Source organism: Leptodactylus fuscus, chromosome 4 (genome assembly GCF_031893055.1).
Source record: "Leptodactylus fuscus isolate aLepFus1 chromosome 4, aLepFus1.hap2, whole genome shotgun sequence".
Taxonomy (NCBI): Eukaryota; Metazoa; Chordata; class Amphibia; order Anura; family Leptodactylidae; genus Leptodactylus; species Leptodactylus fuscus.
In genome coordinates this window covers 89,441,625-89,465,271 of record NC_134268.1, presented here as the reverse complement: position 1 = coordinate 89,465,271, position 23,647 = coordinate 89,441,625, and the positions used below count along the sequence as shown (strand labels likewise).

The following is a 23,647-nucleotide window of genomic DNA, read 5'->3' as shown; positions in this document are numbered from 1 at the left end:
TAATATAGCGATGACAGGCCTGGGAGCCTTCACTAGGCTCCCGGCTGTCGTCGGAACAGGTCGGCTACTGCGAGCTCGCTACGCAGGAGCCGGCCTGCATCTTTAAAGGTATGGGGCAGGCCTAAGGGGGGGAGGACATCTCCGGAGGGGGGAAGACATCTCCGGAGGGCACCTCCGCTGTAACGCTTACAGCGGAGATTCCAAAGCTTATGCCTACAATCAGAGATCGCAGGCATAAGCTTCAGCATCTCTGTTGTAAGCATTACAGCGGAGGTGCCGGTTTCTATGGCGACCGCTCTGCAGAGCGGTGCCATTACAGTTACAGACCCGGCATCCGGACGGGGCGGGTGTCGGGGCCCACAGCATCGTCATGCTCCTGCTAGGAGCGTGGCGATGCTGTACATTAAGAGCTGCAGAAGTACTTACGGTACTTCTGCTAGCAGGCCAGGAAGCAGACACACGCCGGGTGCGGGCCTGAGCTTACGTGGCCACGTCACCCGGCGTGTGATGGAGTGGTGGTGGTGGTGGTGGGGGGGGGGCGGGGTCTGCTATCCTGGCCTGCTAGCAGAAATTTACCGTAATGACCCGAATATAAGCCGAGGAGCACTTTTTCAGCACAAAAACTGTGCTTAAAAACTCAGCTTATACTCGAGTATATACGGTATATAAGTAACAATAATTTTGCATTTTGTTTGGAACCTGGATTCGGTGCCTGTAACTTTTTTCCAGCTCCATAGCCAAAGAGTATTAAAATTGTTAAACTTTTAACCTCCAACCTCAACCAACTATTTGAACTTTCCATGTAAAACTACTAAGAACAAAAACTGCTAAGAACAAAAAATAATTGAACCGAAGTCCAAAATAAATGAGTCTAGATACTTCCGCAAGTGCGCTAATGGCGTAGTGAGCTACCGTGAAATTTCTGCTAGTTTTGTTACGGGACTTTTTAGCATATAGAGATGCCATATGTTCTCTTACTTAGAGTCCAGCCCTGATTTGTCTGGTCTGGTTCTGGAGTCACATTTTTCTGGAGTTCACAAACAGTTGGATTCAATATCATAGCACAAGATTTGTTTTAGCACCAGGTATTATTATACAGGGGTATGGAATATGATTGTAATGGAAAATATTTAACATTCTTATCAGATATTGTGTGCATTCAAATGGTGGTAAGTGCTCTGCCAAGGATCCCTCAGACAATTTTCATACCATGCAACTTAATTTATTTCTCTGCCATGAAAAAAAAGTAATGTTGACTTAGCATTTCAGCTAAAGCAATGCAGTTTAACCTTTTCAAAGATAGATAATCCCCAGCTGAGCAGATGAAATGAATCTGGTTGCTTTATGCTATGGAGTTAGACTATGACTTATCTGTCAATATCCTTACAAAATTGGCTTACTTCTATGCTCAAATTTCATCTCCTTGCAAGTCAAGTTAAAGGACCAGTGACAGCTTACTCTAGTCCTTGTTCTTGATTTCTTTTCTCTACCCCTACCTCAAGAAAGCAAGAACAAAAATAGTGTATATCATACAACCTGATATTTTTACAAAATATATACACAGTACTATATTTTCTAAGCCTGAAAAAATAAATACATACATACATTTCAACCTATTAATCTGCATTTTTGATCCAGAGGAAGGCAAAAGCCCCATGAGATAGAAACCAATTTTAGGGGAAAAGTGATCCCAATATGAATCTGGCAATTAGAATAAATTCCTAGATCAACAAGCCATCTCCATAAATCAAATATCTATAACCTGTAATATTTTTACACTCATGTCATTGAAGTTCCTCTTGAAATCTAAAGGAGCATTCACACTACCTCAAGTGTCCGACCAGTGGTTTCCGTCCTTAAACGCCTGGGGAAACTGGACAGTGTACAGCTTGCAGGCAGTCAGCTTTAAAACCCATTCATTTGAATGAGTTTTTAAAGGTAACTGTGGTGTCCATATCAACCCCTCCACCTGGAAGCCATTTTTTTTGCACGGACACAAAGTCATACATATAGGACTTTGTGTCCGTGCAAAAAAAATGGCTTCCAGGTGGAGGGGTTGATATGGACACCACAGTTACCTTTAAAAACTCATTCAAATGAATGGGTTTTAAAGCTGACTGCCAGCAAGCTGTACACTGTCCAGTTTCCCTGGGATTTAGGATGGAAACCCCTGGGTGGATAGCGGCAGTATAATCTTCTACATCATTGTAGAAACCTTATTTCCTCTAGACATAGACAATGTCACCTTGTTACAGTTCTATGTATAAACAAACCATGGACAAGATCTCTAGAGATCACTTTATTGACGTTTGATATATTTGTTCATAGGTAATATATTTTTTCTTAGGTCATGGTCACATGTCCCTCTATGTTCTTCTTGTGCATTGTACTCAAAGCTGCATACAATATTCTATCTACAGAATAGTGATTTGTAAAGCAGTAGAATTATGTTCTCTAAACCTATGTCCTTTTATACTTTCTTTATGTTTGCCATGATCTTATTTGACTTGACAGCAGCTGCCTGACACTGGTTGCTACAGTTAAGTTTACTAAGTTTAAAGTAAAGTAAAATTCCTATGTCCTTTTCCATGTCATATAAAGTAGTTACATTTGGAAATATTGAAAAGTTGAGCATTGAACATGGTGTCTGATTTGCAGGCAGCATGTTATTGTGTCAAAGTATCTGAGTAGATTCACATATAAACTTGTATTATATAAAATTTATTAGTATTTGACAAGCTTTCCTGTATTAGAATACATCCCGAGATAGCTGTCAATCCATAAGTGGGAGCACCTACAGGAGGTTTAAGTACAAAAAGAAGGGTTAAAAATGGAGCCTCCGTCACAGATGTGAACTTAGCCTTATACTGAATCTTATACTGAATCTTATATTGAATCTTTTCCCACCTTTGAACCTGCTGAGTTCCTGCAACTCTATCAATGGTACCTCTTCCAGGACTGCATATACAATTTGACAAGTTCCCTTTAAGAAGATAATATTATCCAGAAACTTAAAGGAGGTGGAAGAAAATGTACAATATTTCCAAATTCACTCATTTCTTTTTATAGACACAGCACCATGACTAAATTATGTAACTTCGAGTAAAAGTACAGTAAATGAGCTCCAAGTCTCTTCTTATGCTACATGAACCGGTTTCCCAAGAGATCTTATTATTAGCTGTATGAAAGTATTCATTCTCATTTGTAACCTGCTGGGAGGTTGGTGGAGCTGACTTGGAACTGTCAACAGACTAAGCACATTTTAATGCAACAGCTAGCGAGTGACCTCACCGCACACTTTATTCTGTAAGTGCAACATAAGTAAACAATACTCAATTTATTGAGCAGCATGTCCGCCTACTCGCTCTTCATGTCATCTCACTCTCTTCCCTATAAATGTACTGCTATACCTGACTTGTGACCCTGAGATAGAATCATTAGCTTCACGTGTGCTTGGGTTATTGTCTCACATACTAATATTTCATTATAAACATAAGAACCTGAGAGCTTTAGAAGATTAGCGCTCATACAACATATTTCATTCCTACTGTTCAGGAAAATTTGCAGCTGTATTCATTTTACCAGTCCACAAGTTCATTTACACTGTGCCCTATAATTGTGTATCACTTGTGGTGGCCCACAAGAGTCCAAAGGGGTTCAACATCCAGAACTGTGCCACCCTTGTCCACAGGATGATCAATCATCTGATCTACAATACCATAGCACATTGTATTATCTTGATCCAGTAAAAAGTAGCTTTACTTTAGGGTGGAAATTCAGCCATTACGACTAGCGTAGTGGGCTGTGCGGGAAAAACCAGGGAGCAAACGCGTCATAATTTTTTTCCCCATAACACTTTTCATAGAAAGTCCACAGAGTTTTCCTCAGCGGACTTTCAGCTTCAACTATACCTATACAGAAACTAGTATCACTGAGTGAACAATTAAAAAATAACTTTTATTAGATTTATTTTTAAAAATATAAACCTAAAACGTGCATAGATGAGTCCAAATTCTAGTCTAGGTGTAATGGAGAAGTATACAAATCTGTATGAAGGATATCTATATCCTATAGTCCCTAATTAATCCCCATTTACATCCAAGACAAGGATAAATGTGTCAATGTAGATACATTATAATGTAGAGATGGATAAACAATATACACCCTCCTAAATGGCTGTATAACAGTAAGCTACAGTGTGCACCTCAATAGATCGCGTCTCCAGTAAGATGGTTAGTATGAGACCTGTAGTGCACACGGCAGTAACAGCAGGTGTTTCATTATATACACCTCACACACACAAAGCTGTGGTTAGATCCTGATTGCAGGGAAAACAACAGCTAAAAATGAACATTGCTGCATTCTCATCCCTAAGCTACAGAGTCTGGGGGTAACCATAAAAAGATGTATTATCATAATGGTTAAACTCCCCCAGACCAATATTTAGTGTAGGGGTTTCTTTTTTTTTTTTTGTAGATTGTGAGCCCCACATAGAGCTCACAATGTACATTTTTCCCTATCAGTATGTCTTTTTTTGGAATATGGGATGGAAAGCCATGCAAACACGGGGAGAACATACAAACTCCTTGCAGATGGTTTTATGCCCTTGGCGGGATTTGAACACCGGGACTCCAGCGCTGCAAGGCTGCAGTGCTAACCACTGAGCCACCGTGTGGCCCCTAGTGTAGGGGTTTCTGACCTATATATGGCTGGGAAGTAGAAGCCTAGTATAAAATCACACAAATTCGCTCCCACAGTACTTTTCATAGAAAGTCCACAGAGTTTTCCTCAGCAGACTTTCAGCTTCAACTTTACCTATACAGAAACTGCCAGCATTGCTGTAGGTATAATCGGCATGCTGGTACCAGTAGAGGGCACTGTGGTTTGGAAGTATATTTCTTCTAACAATAGCAGGACAATGTGCATCCAAAAGTAATAAATGCCCTTCTCGCTACCTCCTATACAGCTATTACTAATTTTTCAATGCAATATTTAAAGGAATTTTCCAGTTTCTAATATTGATGGTCTAAGGATAAGCCAGATAAACCCCTTAAGCATTTAAACTTATTTTCTACATGTCTGTCCATATAGTCCTAACTGCTTGTATACCTATATTGTCTCCCCTTGGATACAATCCTGCCACTTTATATGATTCTTTTAAAGATCAATTACATGCAAATGTATCCTGATGATCTATTTGAAGATGTAAAGCTTGGTACCCTATATGGCAAAAAAAACCCATTGATTTCACCATAATATGGCATTAATATGCCCTAAACTTTAGTGCTTAAAATATTCCCAAAAATTCAGTGATCATGTTCATGAGAAGTTTGTTTTAACTCTGCTTATCATATATGAAAAATAGTCTAGACTGCCATAGCTAAAAAATAGTATGGAGCAAACTTCATATACAAAAGTGTCAGGTTACACTACTAGACTTCAATGTTACATCCAAAATGGAGCACCCACTTACCATGTACCACGTAATTCTTATTATTATATGAAATTATTATTTCTTATGTGACAAAGTGGACTCCTTTAGGCACCAAGGTCCTGGTCTGGTTGTTACCACTTCACTCCATATAGGTAGACCCTACCTATACAATTGCACAGAGCATTGATCAACCTGAAACAATGTTAGTTAGGTTGACCTGCTGCAGGACCAGCATTCCTGTGTTGTCTTGTGTTCTTCATTTTCTTACCACTGTGCATGAGTCATGTATGTATTAAAATTCTAGGTATTATACTTTCATTTACTAAGCCCATCGTGCCCCAAATGCATATGTTAGAGGACCAGGTTCTTTGTATATTAAAAGTATGATGTTGGTTACTGCAAACTCATGTCATGTTAAATAGCTGACTGAAAACTATATTTTCATTCCGATATGTATCCCTCCGGCAGGAGAATCAATTATTAAAAATTTATTGAGTTGATATAGAAGCATAGAAGAACATGCTAAAGCAACATGCCAGAGGATGCAATAACATTGTATGTTATTATACGATCTATATCTATTGTAAGTCAAGTTTTACATAAATCTGCTAGTTGCATTTGTAAATCTACAAGCTATGTTTTCCATACAGCAGAGGGTAGTCCTGGATAGAACATCATCTGAAAGTACAAAGATACTGGGACATAAGGCAAAGAACAGAGACAAGTATTTATAGCCCATAGACCTTGCTCAAGGGATCCTGAAGATTTCAGAAGAATCTAGTAACAATCTATATCCTCTCATTCAGTCTCTCATTATCTGCCGTCAGGGAATATAAGGATCTGACAGGTTGCAGTTCTGCTTGTCTGGGTGCTTTCTTTCCATTACAGAAGCTTAAGTCATCAGAGAAACCCCTTGCAGTCTGTAGCTGCTGCAGAGTTCAGTAGCCCTGGCAAACAGCTATCCAGCGGAAGCAGGGCCAGCCAGATAGTTACTTTGCAGACATCACTTAAAGGGTAATGTAATATTACATGGAGGCCATTCTGATGAATGGCTATGCATATAATACTGTATATCAGGGGTGCCCAATACGTCGATCGTGATCTACCGGTCGATCGCAAAGGACGTATCGGACGATCGTGGGATGCAGCCAGGGATCCCCAGTGTCTGCTTGTTCACAGTGCAGGCTGAGAGTCGACTCTCAGCCTGCGCTGTGAACAAGCACTCCAGACACTTGCAGGCCGGGCAGCAGCAGCTCCGAGGGATGACGCGCTCCCCGCTCTTAGGGATGGAGGGAGCCGGGGTGCTGCTTGTTCACAGCGCAGGCTGAGAGTCATCTCCAGACACTGGCTGTGAACAAGCAGACACGGGGGATCCCTGGCAAGCCACAGAACGCCACTGTCTCCTGCTCTCATGCTCCGCCCGACCCCGCCTACATGCCCCGCCCCGCCCACAGACACACCCCGGATCTGCCCACAGGCCCACCCCATCCCCGCCCACAAGAAGTGGGTAGTAGATCTTTTGCCTTGGTCAGTTTATAAAGTAGCTCACATGCTGAAAAAGTGTGAGCACCCCTGCTGTATATAAATATATTCTTGCTTCTGACAAATATATGACCTAATGGGGCATATGGGCAAGGCTTGTCTTCATGACACAGCCCCTTTAAAAGGGTTGGCCCACCATAACAACTTCTTACCTATCCTAGGCATATGTGATAAGTGTCCCACCCCTGGCAAGCCCACCAATCACCAGAATAAACACCCATGCCCCCTGTTTGAATGGAGTGACAGCTATGCATATTTGTTTCCACTCCTTTTAAAATCAATGGGACCTATAAAGATAGGTATTACTGCTAACACTGCTCCCTCTACGAATGTGCTTCTGATTTGGAGTAATACAGTTTTTGTAATTAAAAAATAATCTTTATTGACTTTTGCATATATATAGTACAGAGAGAGAAATTCAGTAAAATACAATATACAAAAAGGTTAAAGCTTATACAATAGATTCCCCTGTCCCTCTTGGCCTACTACAAATTTCTGACTGAAGAGGACAGAAAAGGAAAAAAAAATAGCCCATCTCCCCTTCCACAATTCCTATTTTTTCAGTCTACATATTTTATCTAAAATGTCTCTTTTTTTATTAAATATTAAATAAGAAAGGTATTTATTCTCCAAAAGTAACCTGTGCACCTGTCTTATCCATATTCCTTGAATGGGATGAGACGACACTGACACTCTATCCATACCCTTAAGGACTTATTCACACCACAGTGCCATTTTTGACAGATGTAACGTCATTACAAACACCAGTGAATATTTTACAGCTGTTTTACAGCCGTTCCATTTTCCCGTTTGTGATGGTGAAGTGAATAATTTTTGCATCCATTTTTAATGGGCCATTAAAAAAAAACAAAAAAAACCAAAAACATTTTATTGTTTTTTCTTTTTTGAGCCAACCCACTGAACCCACTGATCCATTTTAATAGACGGAACTCAGCTGTCAATCCATTTTACATTCATTGAAAATGAATCCATTGATTTCTATTGAGTCTGTGTGTCAATCAATACAAAGATTGAACATGTCTGTTCAAAGAAATTGAAATGTGCACCATCTGCAAGGAGTTTATATGTTCTCCCCGTGTTTGCGTGGATTTCCTCCCATTCTACAAAAAGACATACTGATAGGAGAAAAAAAAAGTACATTGTGATCCCTATATGAGGCTCATAATCTACATAAAAATAAAAAAAAATGAAATTGAAATGTGAATACACTCTCATTGCTTTAAAATAGCCAATGCGTAGTTCAGTAAATTTTCTTCCGTAGGGTACCAACACTCCTTTAAACGAGAGTAAAACGGAAATTGACTCCCAGATATAAATGCTGTGGTTATATTTAATGTTGGTCAATTATACACCAACTATGTCAGTTCTCAATAGTCTCCTGGTGAGGTTAGTATCTATTAGAGATGAGCGAGTACTATTCGAAACGGCCGTTTCAAATAGCATGCACCCATAGGAATGAATGGAAGCTACCGGCCGCTTAACCCCCTGCGTGCCGACTGCGTCCATTCATTCCTATGGGTGCGTGCTATTCGAAACGGGAGTTTCGAATAGTACTCGCTCATCTCTAGTATCTATTATAAAACTTATCTCTAAAGTTTAGTATGAAATTAGAAAATGCTTTTCTACTAGCCCCTTTTTCGGAGTACCTTCAGTGGTGTTAGCGGTGTAATGTGACATCCCTGAATATCTCATTTATTAGTCACAAATATTTACTTTCTTCTTGCAGTCCTGCGATGTCTCGGAATTCCTGCACGTCTTGTTACCAATTATTTTTCTGCTCATGACAAGGATGCCAATCTGCAAACTGATGTCTATTTAGATGAAGATGGTAAAACTAACACCGTACTCACGAAAGACAGTATCTGGTAGGTCAGCTGGTCATTATATGTATGTGATGGAACTTTGTCTTCATTAGTTTTATATCATTAATTGGAAGAAAATGTCACCTTTAAAAATAATCTAGGAACTGGTAAGTTAACTAGTGTGCATTAGATTCTGTACAGTCTATGGGCTGTGTTGAAACAAGATGCCGGAAATGAAGTGAGGAAGCATCAATATAAGTTTTATTTACTTAATGAGGGGTGGTGTCTGGAGACATGTCATGGTTAGGATCCATCACTGTCATGGCGACACTGAGATCCTGCCTGTGGCTCTGCGGCTGTTGTACATCCCTATGGAATTCTCCACTGTGGTCGTTTATGTTCTGCCATCAGCATTGTAGGATATTGCGTGTGATATTCTCTTTGGTGTGGTGTCAGGTCTACTGAATATTTATCCTGTGGCAAACATAACCTAAATATAGTCACAGGAAACTTCGACTTTGCTTGTAAATTGGTCTCCCTTCTTAAATTCTCCCTTCTTTTAAAAGGGAAGCAAAAACAATTGACTTGCTATTTGCAAATAAAGGAAGGAAGATGCAGATCAGTCAGATTCTTTAACAGGTGCAGAGATACTGCTCTGGGTCAGGAGGTAGATGATGTAGACAACAATGGTGACTTGTTTAGCCCAAGGTGGAGGATGTTTCATGGTCAACGAAACCTGATGATGTGAGAAAATGGTTAGGGAAGGTAAGGATTGGTACCTCAGCTTGGACATGAACATGTTGCTCCCAGGGTCCTAAAAAGTTGTGTTTCGGAGTTACGTGAAGTGTTCGTGCATCTGTTTAACATGAGTGTACGTGTACAGTATGTTCCAGTGCTTTGAAAGACTTCATGGTTGATACCTGTGCCCAAGAAAAGGGGACTGCAATCACAACACAGGTCATGAAGGTGTTTGAGCATCTGGTGCTGTCTAACTTGAGAAAGTGTGTCGCTCCACCATTAGGCCATTGCAGTTTGCATACTGTTCTAAGGTGGGGGAGGATGATGCCACATTAACATACTGCACATAGCATGCATGTATAAATTTGGTGAACTAGATCAGCGACTATCTCGATGACAAATTGAGATTGGCAAATTGCATTGCCATAAACTGGGTTCGACCTGAATAAGAAAACTGAACAAATGGCAATTCATCTTGGACAAACTAAAATGGCTGCCACCACATGTTAGAACAGGAAATACAGACAAGATATTAGTGTGTGTATGAGTCACTGTCTGATGTTCTAGCACCACCTGACATTAGCTGATAGTCTTTCAGCCAATAGACAGTGGTAGGTGGGCACCTTACAGTGCTGATGTCATATACAGTATATAAGGTGCTGCAAGCATCATCACGAGCTATTTGCAGCAATGGTGGAAACAGAGTAGGATCTGTGAGTTATCTAAGTGCATCATATAGAGCACAGTTTTGAACAGCTTGTAAAACAATAGTTGGAGAATAGGAGAATTTAGTCAAATTCAACAATTACACAGGCAGAATAGTAATAGAAATCAATAGATAGAAGTGAAGGCATAAATGTGCTGCTCTAATACAGAACTACAGACACACAGACAGGACAGTTAACCCTTTCATTGTCAATAATATGTGCTGTAATTCTATTCTAAGAGTGTTGTACAATAGAGCAGTTTTTAATTAAATACATAACAATAGCACTAATCTAATGATCATATCATGCCCTGCTGCACTGCCACACAGCTGCCTACCACCACTGCCACCACTCAGCCAGACATGTCCTGGTCCATTGCGTTCCACTATACCACACTAGTGGTGCCACAGTGTTGGTATGTAAAAACAATTTTGATTTCACATCTGCTCCCTTTATGGAATATTTTTAATACATTTTTGTAAAGATAATCCTTCATCACTTTACAAATTGGCTTACCACCACAAGTCTGTTTTCCCAAATAAAAGCAACAAGCTTCTAGCACTTAGAAATAATCAAAAATAGCTACTCTTTCTACAAAGCCATTACTTTTTGCAATTTAACCACCATGTGTATAAAAAATGCACCATTTTCCCGAATAAATGGGTAATTTTTGGAGCATTTTAAATATTAAAATGTGTAAACGTGTGTGGCAAAAAAGTCTATAGTTTATTAAAGGGGCTCTATCAGCAAAATTATGCTTTATGAGCCCCACATATGCGTGAATAGCATTTAAAAAGGCTATTCAGGCACCGCAAATGTTATTTTAAACCTCCCCCCATTTTAAAATAAATCCATAAAACATATTTGTAAATCATACCTATTGTGCACTTTGGGCGGTCCTCCACGGTCCAACATCATCTTCCTGTCATACCTTCCTCTTCTTTCTTCTTCCAGCGATGCCCTCCTGTCCTGGCTCTTCCACAAGGGGTACTTAGACAACATGCCTGGAGCTACCTGAACCCAAAACAACATGTAACCTGAGAGGTTCGCCAATCTCTAACCTCAACACGTTAGGCTGGGACATTGATTTTAGAATCTCTTAGTGAGTGGTACTGGAGCACCTCAGCAGACAGTGTTGTCTCTTTTTCTCTTTACCATTTTATATCAGACTTTGACTCTTCAGAAGATGACAGATAATTCAGCTGTGGTAGGTTGTATGAGGGCTTGCTCCAGGTTTTGGTGGGCCCTTGGACAACAGAGTCCCAGGGGCCTCCTTTCAATCATGGTAAGAAGCACAAGGAGTTACATCTAGTGAGCGCTGCAATTCATGAAAAACATTATATCTGCCCTTTCTGAATGGACAAAGAAAGTTTTAGTCTTTTTATCATTGCAGTGAAATTCAGTGGATGCAAATGGAGGGTGCTGCGTCTGCCTTTCTGTCAGAACGACAAATTGAAAAGTGTGAACCTAGCCTTACTCATACAGTACTGTAATGACTGGTTGGATGTATACATAAATACTATTATTAGACATATACAACATTAATTGTGGTCTCAATAAACTTTTTAACAACCAAAAATACACCAATTAATTATCTTTTCATGTCATGGATTCTGTTATAAATGCAAAGCACGACACGGTGTTGGATCTGTCACATAGCAGACACCACCTTTACCAAACAGATTCCATTGACTTACAATGCAGTCTGTTGAGTTTTACGATTTCATGCTTTTACACTGGACATTTGATGTAATGATACATCATTACAACTACAGATATGCACAATCACTGACACCTCTGTAACAAGGGTGAGGTACTACAAGACCCAGGGATAAACAAATGTACAGTGAACAGATGAATAAACATTAGCATATTAACAGGATTAAAACCTTCACTGCTTATCTGTGACTTATCTGTGGTCAAAAATATGCAAATCTACTCTCCTGGATGGAATTAGGAGAACAGAGTGCACTCTGTACACCACCCTATAGAGGGCAGCATCCTTAACATCATGAACGACTCAGTTATAAAGTCTTTTAATCATAATGTGGATTTAATTGCTAAATCAGTATTTCTGTCCCAAAAGGAACAGATTCCCAGCTATGGACAGCGCTGTTTCGGCCTATTGGGCCATCCTCAGCATAGCATAGCATGTACTGCCTATTTAGGCACACGCTCTCCCTAATGTGGACGAGTGTCCCCAAACCCTGGTCTATAGTCTCTCACTCTGCTAAATCAGTATCCCTACGCTATGCTGAGGATGGCCCAATAGGCCGAAACAGCGCTGTCCATAGCTGGGAATCTGTTCCTTTTGGGACAGAAATACTGATTTAGCAATTAAATCCACATTATGATTAAAAGACTTTATAACTGAGTCGTTCATGATGTTAAGGATGCTGCCCTCTATAGGGTGGTGTACAGAGTGCACTCTGTTCTCCTAATTCCATCCAGGAGAGTAGATTTGCATATTTTTTACCCATAATCCCTAGCGGAGCAGGAATGACTTGTAAGTCTCCGTAATGCCTATTTAGGCACACGCTCTCCCTAATGTGGACGAGTGTCCCCAAACCCTTATCTGTGGTCACTCACATACCAGCTGTTACAGAAGTTCTATACATCACTTATAGAAGACAGCAGCTACAGAGGGCTCAGAGATCAGAGAGGGGAAACTTTAGGACACAGGAGTTGTAAATGGACAACAGCAAGTTTAGCAAAGTTTTTGTTAATTAAACTGTTTTCATTTCTCAGCTGAGCAGTGGCCCCCTTGAGCTCAATGGCCCCGGCATGTGCTTGGGTTTGCCTGGTGCTAACATGGGCCCTGGGTGGTATAATTGATGATGATGACAAGGCATAGCGGGAACTGGTGAGGCACTTCCTTCTACATGTGGCAGTAATGGACTTATTTTGAAACCAAAGAATATGATTATTGATTTTGGTGGGACTCATACAGATGTAAAATCTGTCACTATTGAGGGCCAGTAGGTGGAGAGGGATATGTCCGACAAGTATTTGGGAATATACCTGGACAATAAATTAGATTGGAGGCGGAATGCTGAAAAGGTGTGCAAGAAGGGAGCCACTAGGCTACTCTTTTTACATCAATTCTGTTTGTTCAAGGTGTGTGGTGGTTTGTTAGAAATCTTCTATAAATCTGTGATTGCTCAGCCCCTATTCTATTGGGTTAATTCTTGCGGAGGCAACACAGGGACTCTGGATGTTAAAAAGATTGATAAATTAATTAAAAGGACTAGCTCTATGGCAGGCTTTTGGTTGAACAGTTGGGAGGTCTGTCTGCAGCTGAGGACATTTTGGAAATACAAAGCCATTATGTACAATTCCTCACACCCTCTTAAACAAGTCCTCCTCAGCCAGCAGAGTTCCTTCACTGAAAGATTCATACAGTTAAGCTATGGAAGGGAAAGTTTTAGAAGGTCATTCATTCCCTTGGCAATCTCACTCCTTAACAACTCTGTAAATAGGGAGTCATCCTAGAAGGTAGTGGTCTATTGTTCTACTATTCATTATTGTATTATTACTCAATGTTATATGTTCCTATTTCCTATTGTTCTATTGTTTATAACTTATGTGTTCTACACTGAGACGTGGAATAACCAATTTCCCGATCGGATCAATGAACTATTCTATTGTATAATGTGGAGATCTGATATTCATCTTCTTCTAGAATTCAATACTTGCTTCAAGGTCCATTTTAGAACATAGTGGACCTCTTGGCAAAAAAAGAAAAAATCCAATCTCTCTCTCCATAATTGTATTTTCCAAAATATACACTGCAATATGGCTGAATGATTGTCAGGGCATCTCCAAAGCAGCAGGTTTTTTTTATATATTCCTGGGATATAGTTGTTAGTGCCAAAAATGGTCCAAGTAAGGTCAACCGGTGAACTGGTAACTCTATCAATGTCATGGTCACCTAAGTCTCAATGATGCATGTGGAGAGCAAAGGCTATCTTATGTGCTCCAATTCCACAGCATCTGTACTGCAGTACAAATTGTTGGCTATGATAAAACGGTGTAAGCTTATGGCATATGATATTATTTCGCTTCAGATCAGTCAGGGTACAATTGCACACCCCTGTTTATTTCTGCAAGCACCTACTATGGGCAAAGGAGCCTGAAACCTGTACCATGGAGCAATGGAAGGAAACAGACTAGTCTGAAGATTTACATTTTTCTTTACATCATTTGAATGGGCAGGTGTATGGATTGCTTACCCTGGGAAGAGATAGTACCAGGATGCAAAGCAGGGCAAGGCAGTAAAGCAGGCAGCCAATGGAGGCAGTATAATGTCCTGGACAATGTTCTGCTGAAAGCTTGTGAATGTGGACCTATATCTATCCGACATGTATGGCATATTCTGTTAATATGCTATAAACAGCTGAGATAAGAATACACCTTTTTTGATGTATTCCACTAAGTCTTCCACGTATAATGTGACTTGTTTCCTTTTTCTTGAACTGAACAGTATCAACAGCATTTTTTGAAGATGCAAAATACATGTCACCTCACCTGCATAAATTAGACCTGACTGTTCTTTCCTCGTGCAGCAGAATTGTTCTATCCCACGATGGGTAACATCTTATTATATTCTGTCTCATGCATTCTGAAGAGTCATTTCTGAGTAAAGCAGTGTTCTTGCACTGTTTAAAAAATGCAAGATTTGTAGATAGGTTTCCTTGAATAATTCTTTTCGTATGCTTGTGCCTCATTATATTTCTCCATTGACAAGTTTTCCTTGATCCGAGATTTTATTCTTGCTTTGAAATGGCTTGTTAGACAAGCTTTAGATCCTCTCGGCTTCTTTCACTTTCTGTTTTTGCCCATTATTAATGAAATGGTCAGAGTTTAACTATTCTGTTCTTTTTTTTTTAACTGACATTTTATTGCTGGTAAAGTTTTACAGATCAGGAATGCATAAGTGGCTACTTGAAGGAAATCAGTTTCTTCACACTTGGCAGGGTGCAGATGATTTAAAAAGCAAAATTAACCAGAAGTTGGAATTGAATGGTGCATATATTTGATGTCTCGTAAATGAAGACATCTTGAAGACTTGCATTAGACAAATGAAAGCTACACCTTTTATAACCGCTTCTTTGTTTTAGAGAAACTGCTATTATTCCCTATACTTTCTAATATCCACAAGAATCATAGTTATTTTTCCTAAATATTTTCTGGGAGGTGGCATTTTTATATTTTGCTTTATTATTCCTATTATAGAAAGTTATCCTTGTAAAACCAATGACATGATATAGTAATATAAATATAGTTTTTCATTATTTGGTTTAGCGTGGTGAAGGGATTAATGGTGGTGTCCTTAGGCAGAAAATTGTGCATACGATATATTTTATGTAATCTAAATATGTGAAGAATTTCCTATTGGAGATAGAGTTCTGTTTTTCTAATAGAGAGCTCCAAATCTCCTGCTTCCTTTGATTCAACTATGTAGATAAAGTAGCACTCCCACAAAAAATTTTATGTAAAGGTCTGTTAAAAAGGTACTTGATGTAATGTGTAGGAAAGATATCGTAAGGATATATAGCAAGTAAATTGTAGTAAAGATCCTTACTAGTGTCTGTATTGGCTCCTCAGTTACCTCATGTTACTGACACTGATTCTCCAAATAACTCAGTGTTTCATGTGGACAGGGGCTCTCATAGGAATAAGTAGAGAATCTGTCTTCCAATCTAAACATAAGACATTGGATAATTGGATCAATAATCAAATGACAAAAATGAGGACCAGAAGGCATTTAATAACTCACAAATAAAGCCATTGTTGAGAATATTAATATCACTACCTTTAACATCAAGTACTTTTCAAATAGGCTATGGAATAAAAAAATATTATTAGTGTGCTGCTTTAAATGCTAATATTCAGTCTGCCTGCAGCTGCCACTAGGAGGAGCTCACTGCATAAGGATTTATACAGATCCCATTGAACTAAATAATAAATTAGTATTCAATGAACTGATCAGTTTGCCAAACATTAAACAACTTTGCAACTTTATGGTGTAGATGTCCTATACAGCCCTATGTGTCTCCATAATTATAGACTACACAAATCCTGCATAGTCTGTTTCTGTAGTTATGTGTTACTCCATTCCATCTGTTTTCTAGTTCTTGCTAATATACTGTCTGTTAAGCAAATGGTGTGATCTTCATAAGTCAGAAAACATTCTCTGAAATTGATTTGTACTTTCAGAGATGTTCCATAGGAAACATAATATACAAATGACACACAATAGAAAAAAGATGGGGACACTCACCAGGGTCTATAGAAGAAGTCCACTTTATTAAAACACAGTAAAAACAGCAAACATGTGGGATAGTCACGTCTGCAGCGCCTGGTGACAATGTCTGAATGCAGGGCTAGAGAAAGCACTTTTAGTGCGCGAAACGATCATCGCCAGACGCTGCAGATGTGACTCTCTCCCACACGCTTGCTGTTTTATCTATGTTCTAATAAAGTGGACTTCCTTTATGAACTCTGGTAAGTGCTTCCATCTTTTTTTCTATTATGTAGCATTTACCTATGTGTCTTAACCCCTTCCCGCCGACAGCATTTTTCGGTTTTCATTTTTCATTTTTGACTCCCCCTTCCAAACCTCATAATTTATTTAATTTTTCATAATTTTATTTCTCCGCTCTCAGAGCCATATGAGGTCTTAATGTTTGTGGGACAATTTTTTCTTCATGATGCTACCATTTATTACTCTGTACAATGTACTGGGAAGCTGGAAAAAAATTCAGAATGGGATGGATTTGAAGAAAAAGTGCATTTGTGCGATTTTCTTATGGGATTCGTTTTTACGGCGTTTACTCTGCAGCCAAAATGACATGTCACCTTTATTCTATGTTTTGGTACGATTCCAAGGATACCAAATTTATATGGTTTCATTTACATTTTAACCCCTTAACAAAAATTCAAAACTGTGCCAAAATATTTTTTTTTTCTACAAGTCGCCATATCCTGACAGCCGTAACTCTTTTATAGTTCTGTGCATGGGGGTGTATAGGGCGTCTTTTTTTGCGGGTCCGGGTGTACTTTTTAGTTATACCATTTTGGGGAATTGCTTTTTCTTTGATCTTTTTATTTACATTTTTGTCAGAGCCAAAACAGTGAAAAAACGGCGGTTTGGCACTTTTGACTTTTTTTTTCCCACTACGGAAAATATTTTTTTTACAGTACGGGAAAAATATTTTTATAGATTTGTAGGGCGGGTGTTTTTGTACACACGGATACCTAATGTGTATGTGTTTCACAGTATTTAAGTACTTGTATATGTGTTCTAGGGAAAGGGGGGTGAATTTTTAATATTTAATACTTTAAAAAATTTTAAATATTTTTTTTTAAATTTTTTTGCATTTATTAGACCCCCGAGGGGTCTTGAACCCCAGGGGCTCTGATCACTAATGCAATGCATTACAATGCTAATGTATTGCAAAAAAATCATCATTTCTTTTGCAGGCTGCATAGAGCAGCCTGCAAAAGAAAGTCACTGCAGACAGGCCATGGAGCCTTTACAAGGCTCCCAGTTGTCATAACAACGTGACATTGGCCCTACAGCTTGCTCCACATGCCGGCGATCACCGGCTAAATGTCGTGTGTTGCTGGGAAAATGGCCCCTTGGCCAGAAGGGTTAATGCCTATGGTTGATGCAGGCACCAACCGTGGGCATTAGTGCATGGTGTATGCTGTATGAATCAGCAGACACCAGGCGGCTATGGCCGCCATAGTTAGACACCCGGCATCCGCCATACTGAAAGGGGTTAAAGGGGACGTGCACCACTTTTGGTATCTCCATCATTATTGCTACATTTGGGACTATTTCAGTTAGTGCTGCTCTTCATCTTTTTCATCTTTTTAAACATAATACACAGCTAAGCAGAAAGACGGTTTATGGCCTTTATATTTAACTATTTCTGGACCGCCCACTGACTTTATATGTCGGGAAAGTCTGTATACATCCTTGCAAGTACCTGAACTAAATCATGCAGCAATAAGATCAGAATGCTGGTTGTTACTACAGCTGGACCTCCCATAGGGAAGGCACAGTTTATCATCATCCCTGCCTTTCCTATCGCTGTGTACAGCTATGGGATGCAACATGATTTGGCTCCGCTTCTGACCTCGCAGTAACATCACCACTAAAACTGTCCTATGAGACCCATATCAGTTCTACAGTAAACTGTAGGTGGAAACTTAGGCTAAGTTCACATGTGAATAACGTGTGGCATAATTTGGTCCAGAAAAAAAACCGCTTCCTAATGCGCTAGTGGAAAAAAAGAGTGCTGGCAGTCTCCATAGACCCCCATTGTGAGGGGGCGGATTATGACGTGACTCTGTGCCCGTGTGAACGTATACATAATAAAGTGTGGGTTATGGGGATAATGTCACTCCCTAAGGAGAGACCACCTTCTCAGGTGTGTGGCGTCTTACAAAATTCCATTTTAGCTCCACTGTGGGAATTATGAGAAAAATATGCAAATCTGTTTACAAACATGTAAATGGGGAAACATTGCCTCTGTTTGCTGACTTCTAGGGGTAGCTCCCTTGCACATCATGCCCAACTTTCCAACAAACCTTTACTGCAATGATGTGGGATTTTGCCAAGTCAGTATCCTAGCTGTGGACAGTGCTGTTTCGATCTGGTTGGATGTATGTGAGCTGACGCCCAAGTTAGCAACTCAGCAAAAAAGTCAAGTAACGTCTATTACGGGGCAACACAGTGGCTCAGTGGTTAGCACTAGAGATGAGCGAGTACTATTCGAAAAGGTAGTTTCGAATAGCATGTTCCCATAGGAATGAATAGACGCAGCCGGCACGCAGCCGGGCCGGTGTCCTACCGCTTAACCCCCTGCATGCCGGCTGCTCCCATTCATTCCTATGAGAGTGTGCTATTCAAAACTAACGTTTCAAATAGTACTTGCTCATCTCTAGTTAGCACTGTAGCCTTGCAGCGCTGGAGTCCTGAGTTCGAATCCTACCAGGAACAACATCTGCAAGGAGTTTGTATGTTCTCCCCATGTTTGCAGGGATTTCCTGCCATTCTACAAAGACATACTGGTAGGAAAAAAAATGTACATTGTGCATTGTGAACCCTATATGGGGCTCACAATCTGCATTTAAAAAAAAAAAAAAAGTAATGTCTATTATGACCTTATGAGAGACACAATGCAAAAATATGTAAATAAAAGCACAAAAAAAATTCCACAACCGTGTCCATGTCACATATTCTAGCCCTGTCCCGGCCACACAAGAATATGAGTCACTTTCATAAAAATTACAGTACGGGAGAGGAAAAATTTAAAGTTTTTTTTAGAAGTACTTTGTTGCCATTAAAAAAAATCTATATGAAAAATGTGAAAAACAGACATATTTCCCTTCTTTTTTTTTGTCAATAGAGCAGGAGGAGCTGAGCAGGTTGATATATGTATGACAATAATTATGATAATACTATATAGGTTTAATAGAATTCAAATGAAAGATTCTGTATAACATGTAATTTATTTATTTATGTCTCTGCTCAATTTATACTTAAAGGGGTTGTGCAGGACTTTGAAAACATGGCTACTTTCTTCTTCTCAGAAAGACACCTCATGTCCATAACCCACATCTCCGTCCTATTAAAATGAATGGGACTAATCTGCAGCATGGCCACGTGACCAACAGATATGATGTCACTTCCTGTGAAGAAGAAAGCAACTATTTTTTCAAAGTCCTGCACAACCCTTTAAGATCAGTCACATAGTCACCGGGGCAGTCCCATAAGTGATTGACATCTCTATATTCACTGTCTTACATGGTGATTTGTCAATCGCAAATTATACTGCATTTTCGTTAGAGACCGATTCATTTTCAAAACATAGTGTAAGTAGACCCTGAATATGGTGGTATTGCAGTTCTAATAATTATGATATTGCTACACACTTGCACCCAGTGTCCAGTTTGTGCACTCCATTTCCATCTTCAGCCCCGGTGAAACTGGACATGGAACAAAAACGTGGCGGTCAGTTTTAAAACCCATTCACTTGAATGTGTTGTATACAGTAGGTGACCGTCTATGTGAGCCTTCTGCCTCTCCGCGGGGGAAACCATTTTTTTTTTAGCCAGACACAAAGTCCTGCATGTCCGACTTTGTGTCCGGCTGAAAAATCTATTTCCCCGCAGACAGGCAGAAGGTCACTGAATGCGTTTTAAAATTGACCACCGGGTTTCCATCCCTTGTCCAGTTTCACCGGTGCTGAAGATGGAAACCCGGCAAAATGCACAAACCGGAGAATGAGCACAAGTGTGAAAGTCCCCTAATACTAATAATGAATTCTATTTGTTTCTTTCACAAGGAATTATCATTGCTGGACTGAGGCCTGGATGACCCGACCAGATCTTCCAGTTGGATTTGGAGGATGGCAAGCAGTAGATGCCACACCTCAGGAGAACAGTGAAGGTAAAGTTTACTCTTTGATTACAACCAGCCGGAGTTTCATAATTCCTGCATGGTAGAATTCTGCTCTCAAAGTGTCATAGAATAGGATTTTGCAGCTTGCTCAATTGCTCAGATATTTGTGTGGCATTTTACATTTTTACGACATTCAATTCCATTTTGAGTAATAAAGTAAGGTGAGGTTCGCCTTGCGAGCTGAGGTACACCATATTTATCAAATAAGAGCCTTTACAAAGCCACAACACTTAGGAGGTGAGGGGTGTAAAAGCGTGTAGGAAAATTTCAGGACAGGAGTGTGAGTTCGCATTCACATGAGCTAGTTTCAACTGTGAATCTCAGTTCATTTATTTAGCGGATATAGCGGCCTCCACATTATTGCTGAAGATATACTCCTAGCAGTACAGTTATCTATGATTCCTTCCAGTGATATAATGTGCCATAGTGATAACTATAACTAGTGTTAACCATACTGCTAGGAAGTTCTCTCCCAAGCATAAGGCACAGGCTGATAAATCCAGCTAACACACGGATCATGTTTCACAGCCGAAACTCTGTGTGAATGTGACCTTAAAATTGAATCATATTTATAAAGCATTGTGCCTCATCTGATAAATTTTGCACATATTACTAGATTGCAGACTTCAGTAAAGATGGCTTTGAAAATTCTACTCATAATAGAGCTACCATATTGTTTTGGATAGATGCGATATACAGTCCTATGAAAAAGTTTGGGCACCCCTATTAATCTTAATCATTTTTAGTTCTAAATATTTTGGTGTTTGCAACAGCCATTTCAGTTTGATATATCTAATAACTGATGGACACAGTAATATTTCAGGATTGAAATGAGGTTTATTGTACTAACAGAAAATGCGCAATATGCATTAAACCAAAATTTGACCGGTGCAAAAATATGGGCACCTCAACAGAAAAGTGACATTAATATTTAGTACATCCTCCTTTTGCAAAGATAACAGCCTCTAGTCGCTTCCTGTAGCTTTTAATCAGTTCCTGGATCCTGGATGAAGGGATTTTGGACCATTTCTTTCTACAAAACAATTCAAGTTCAGTTAAGTTTGATGGTCGCCGAACATGGACAGCCCGCTCTCAAATGATCTGAAAACAAAGATTGTTCAACATAGTTGTTCAGGGGAAGGATACAAAACGTTGTCTCAGAGATTTAACCTGTCAGTTTCCACTGTGAGGAACATAGTAAGGAAATGGAAGACCACAGGGACAGTTCTTGTTAAGCCCAGAAGTGGCAGGCCAAGAAAAATATCAGAAAGGCAGAGAAGAAGAATGGTGAGAACAGTCAAGGACAATCCACAGACCACCTCCAAAGAGCTGCAGCATCATCTTGCTGCAGATGGTGTCACTGTGCATCGGTCAACTATACAGCGCACTTTGCACAAATAGAAGCTGTATGGGAGAGTGATGAGAAAGAAGCCGTTTCTGCAACCACGCCACAAATAGAGTTGCCTGAGGTATGAAAAAGCACATTTGGACAAGGCAGCTTCATTTTGGAAACAAAAATTGAGTTGTTTGGTTATAAAAAAAGGCGTTATGCATGGCGTCCAAAAAGAAACAGCATTCCAAGAAAAACACATGCTACCCACTGTAAAATTTGGTGGAGGTTTCATCATGCTTTGGGGCTGTGTGGCCAATGTCGGCATCGGGAATCTTGTTAAAGTTGAGGGTCGCATGGATTCCACTCAGTATCAGCAGATTCTTGAGAATAATGTTCAAGAATCAGTGACGAAGTTGAAGTTACGCCGGGGATGGATATTTCAGCAAGACAATGATCCAAAACACCGCTCCAAATCCTCAGGCATTCATGCAGAGGAACAATTACAATGTTCTGGAATGGCCATCCCAGTCCCCAGACCTGAATATCATTGAACATCTGTGGGATGATTTGAAGCAGGCTGTCCATGCTCGGCGACCATCTAACTTAACTGAACTTGAATTGTTTGTCCAAAATACCTTTATCCAGGATCCAGGAACTGATTAAAAGCTACAGGAAGCGACTAGAGGCTGTTATCTTTGCAAAAGGAGGATCTACTAAATATTAATGTCACTTTTCTGTTGAGGTGCCCATACTTTTGCACCGGTCAAATTTTGGTTTAATGCATATTGCACATTTTCTGTTAGTACAATAAACCTCATTTCAAACCTGAAATATTACTGTGTCCATCAGTTATTAGATATATCAAACTGAAATGGCTGTTGCAAATACCAAAATATTTAGAACTAAAAATGATTAAGATTAATAGGGGTGCCCAAACTTTTTCATAGGACTGTAGATATAGAAATAACTTAGGAGATCTATCAGAAAGACCGACTGTCTTTGTTGCTTACAGGAACCAATGACAGGGCAGCTTTCAATTTCTATTTTGCTGTTGAAAATTGGAAGGAGGGATTGGACTAGTTGCTAACAAAGATGGTTTTCATACATATGTGCCCATAGTGTGTATCATGCTACTAAGTAATGTTATACTGTACTCCCATGGAAAGAAAAGTTACAAGTCATTAGGAAATGACTGATATTTTAAGAAATTACATAATGAAAATGTATTAATGCATTGCCCTCCACTCATACATAGGTTCTGGTCATATGGTATTGCTATCTCTTTACAATATGGTTTAATAATGTTCTTTATTATTTTATAGATAGCTGACATTTTGGTTACAGTTTATTTAACTAAGTTCAGTCCAGATTGAAAACTTTATAGAAAATAAATCTAATAAATAAAATAATTTTGTTTTGAAAAGTTAAAGGGAATGACCTTGTCCATATGTCTTAAGGGGATACCCTCACTTTCACCTTCAAGTGTAGAAAGCCTCTAAAGTAAAAGTGTCCCTCACTCTTGCTGACTTGGTCCATCCATGTATTAAGTGGTCAGCTATTCATTTACATGGAATCCCTGTAATCTTACATTTT

General features: G+C 39.5%; 1 protein-coding gene across 1 annotated transcript in view; it reads left to right on the top strand.

The window, feature by feature from the left end:
• Positions 1-23,647, top strand: part of F13A1 (coagulation factor XIII A chain) — a 142,289-nt gene that overhangs the window by 81,405 nt on the left and 37,237 nt on the right. Inside the window, exons 8-9 of the mRNA XM_075270787.1 lie at positions 8,724-8,862; positions 20,606-20,709. Of these exons, the coding sequence (XP_075126888.1) occupies positions 8,724-8,862; positions 20,606-20,709 (243 nt within the window). The remainder of the gene's footprint in view (positions 1-8,723; positions 8,863-20,605; positions 20,710-23,647) is intronic.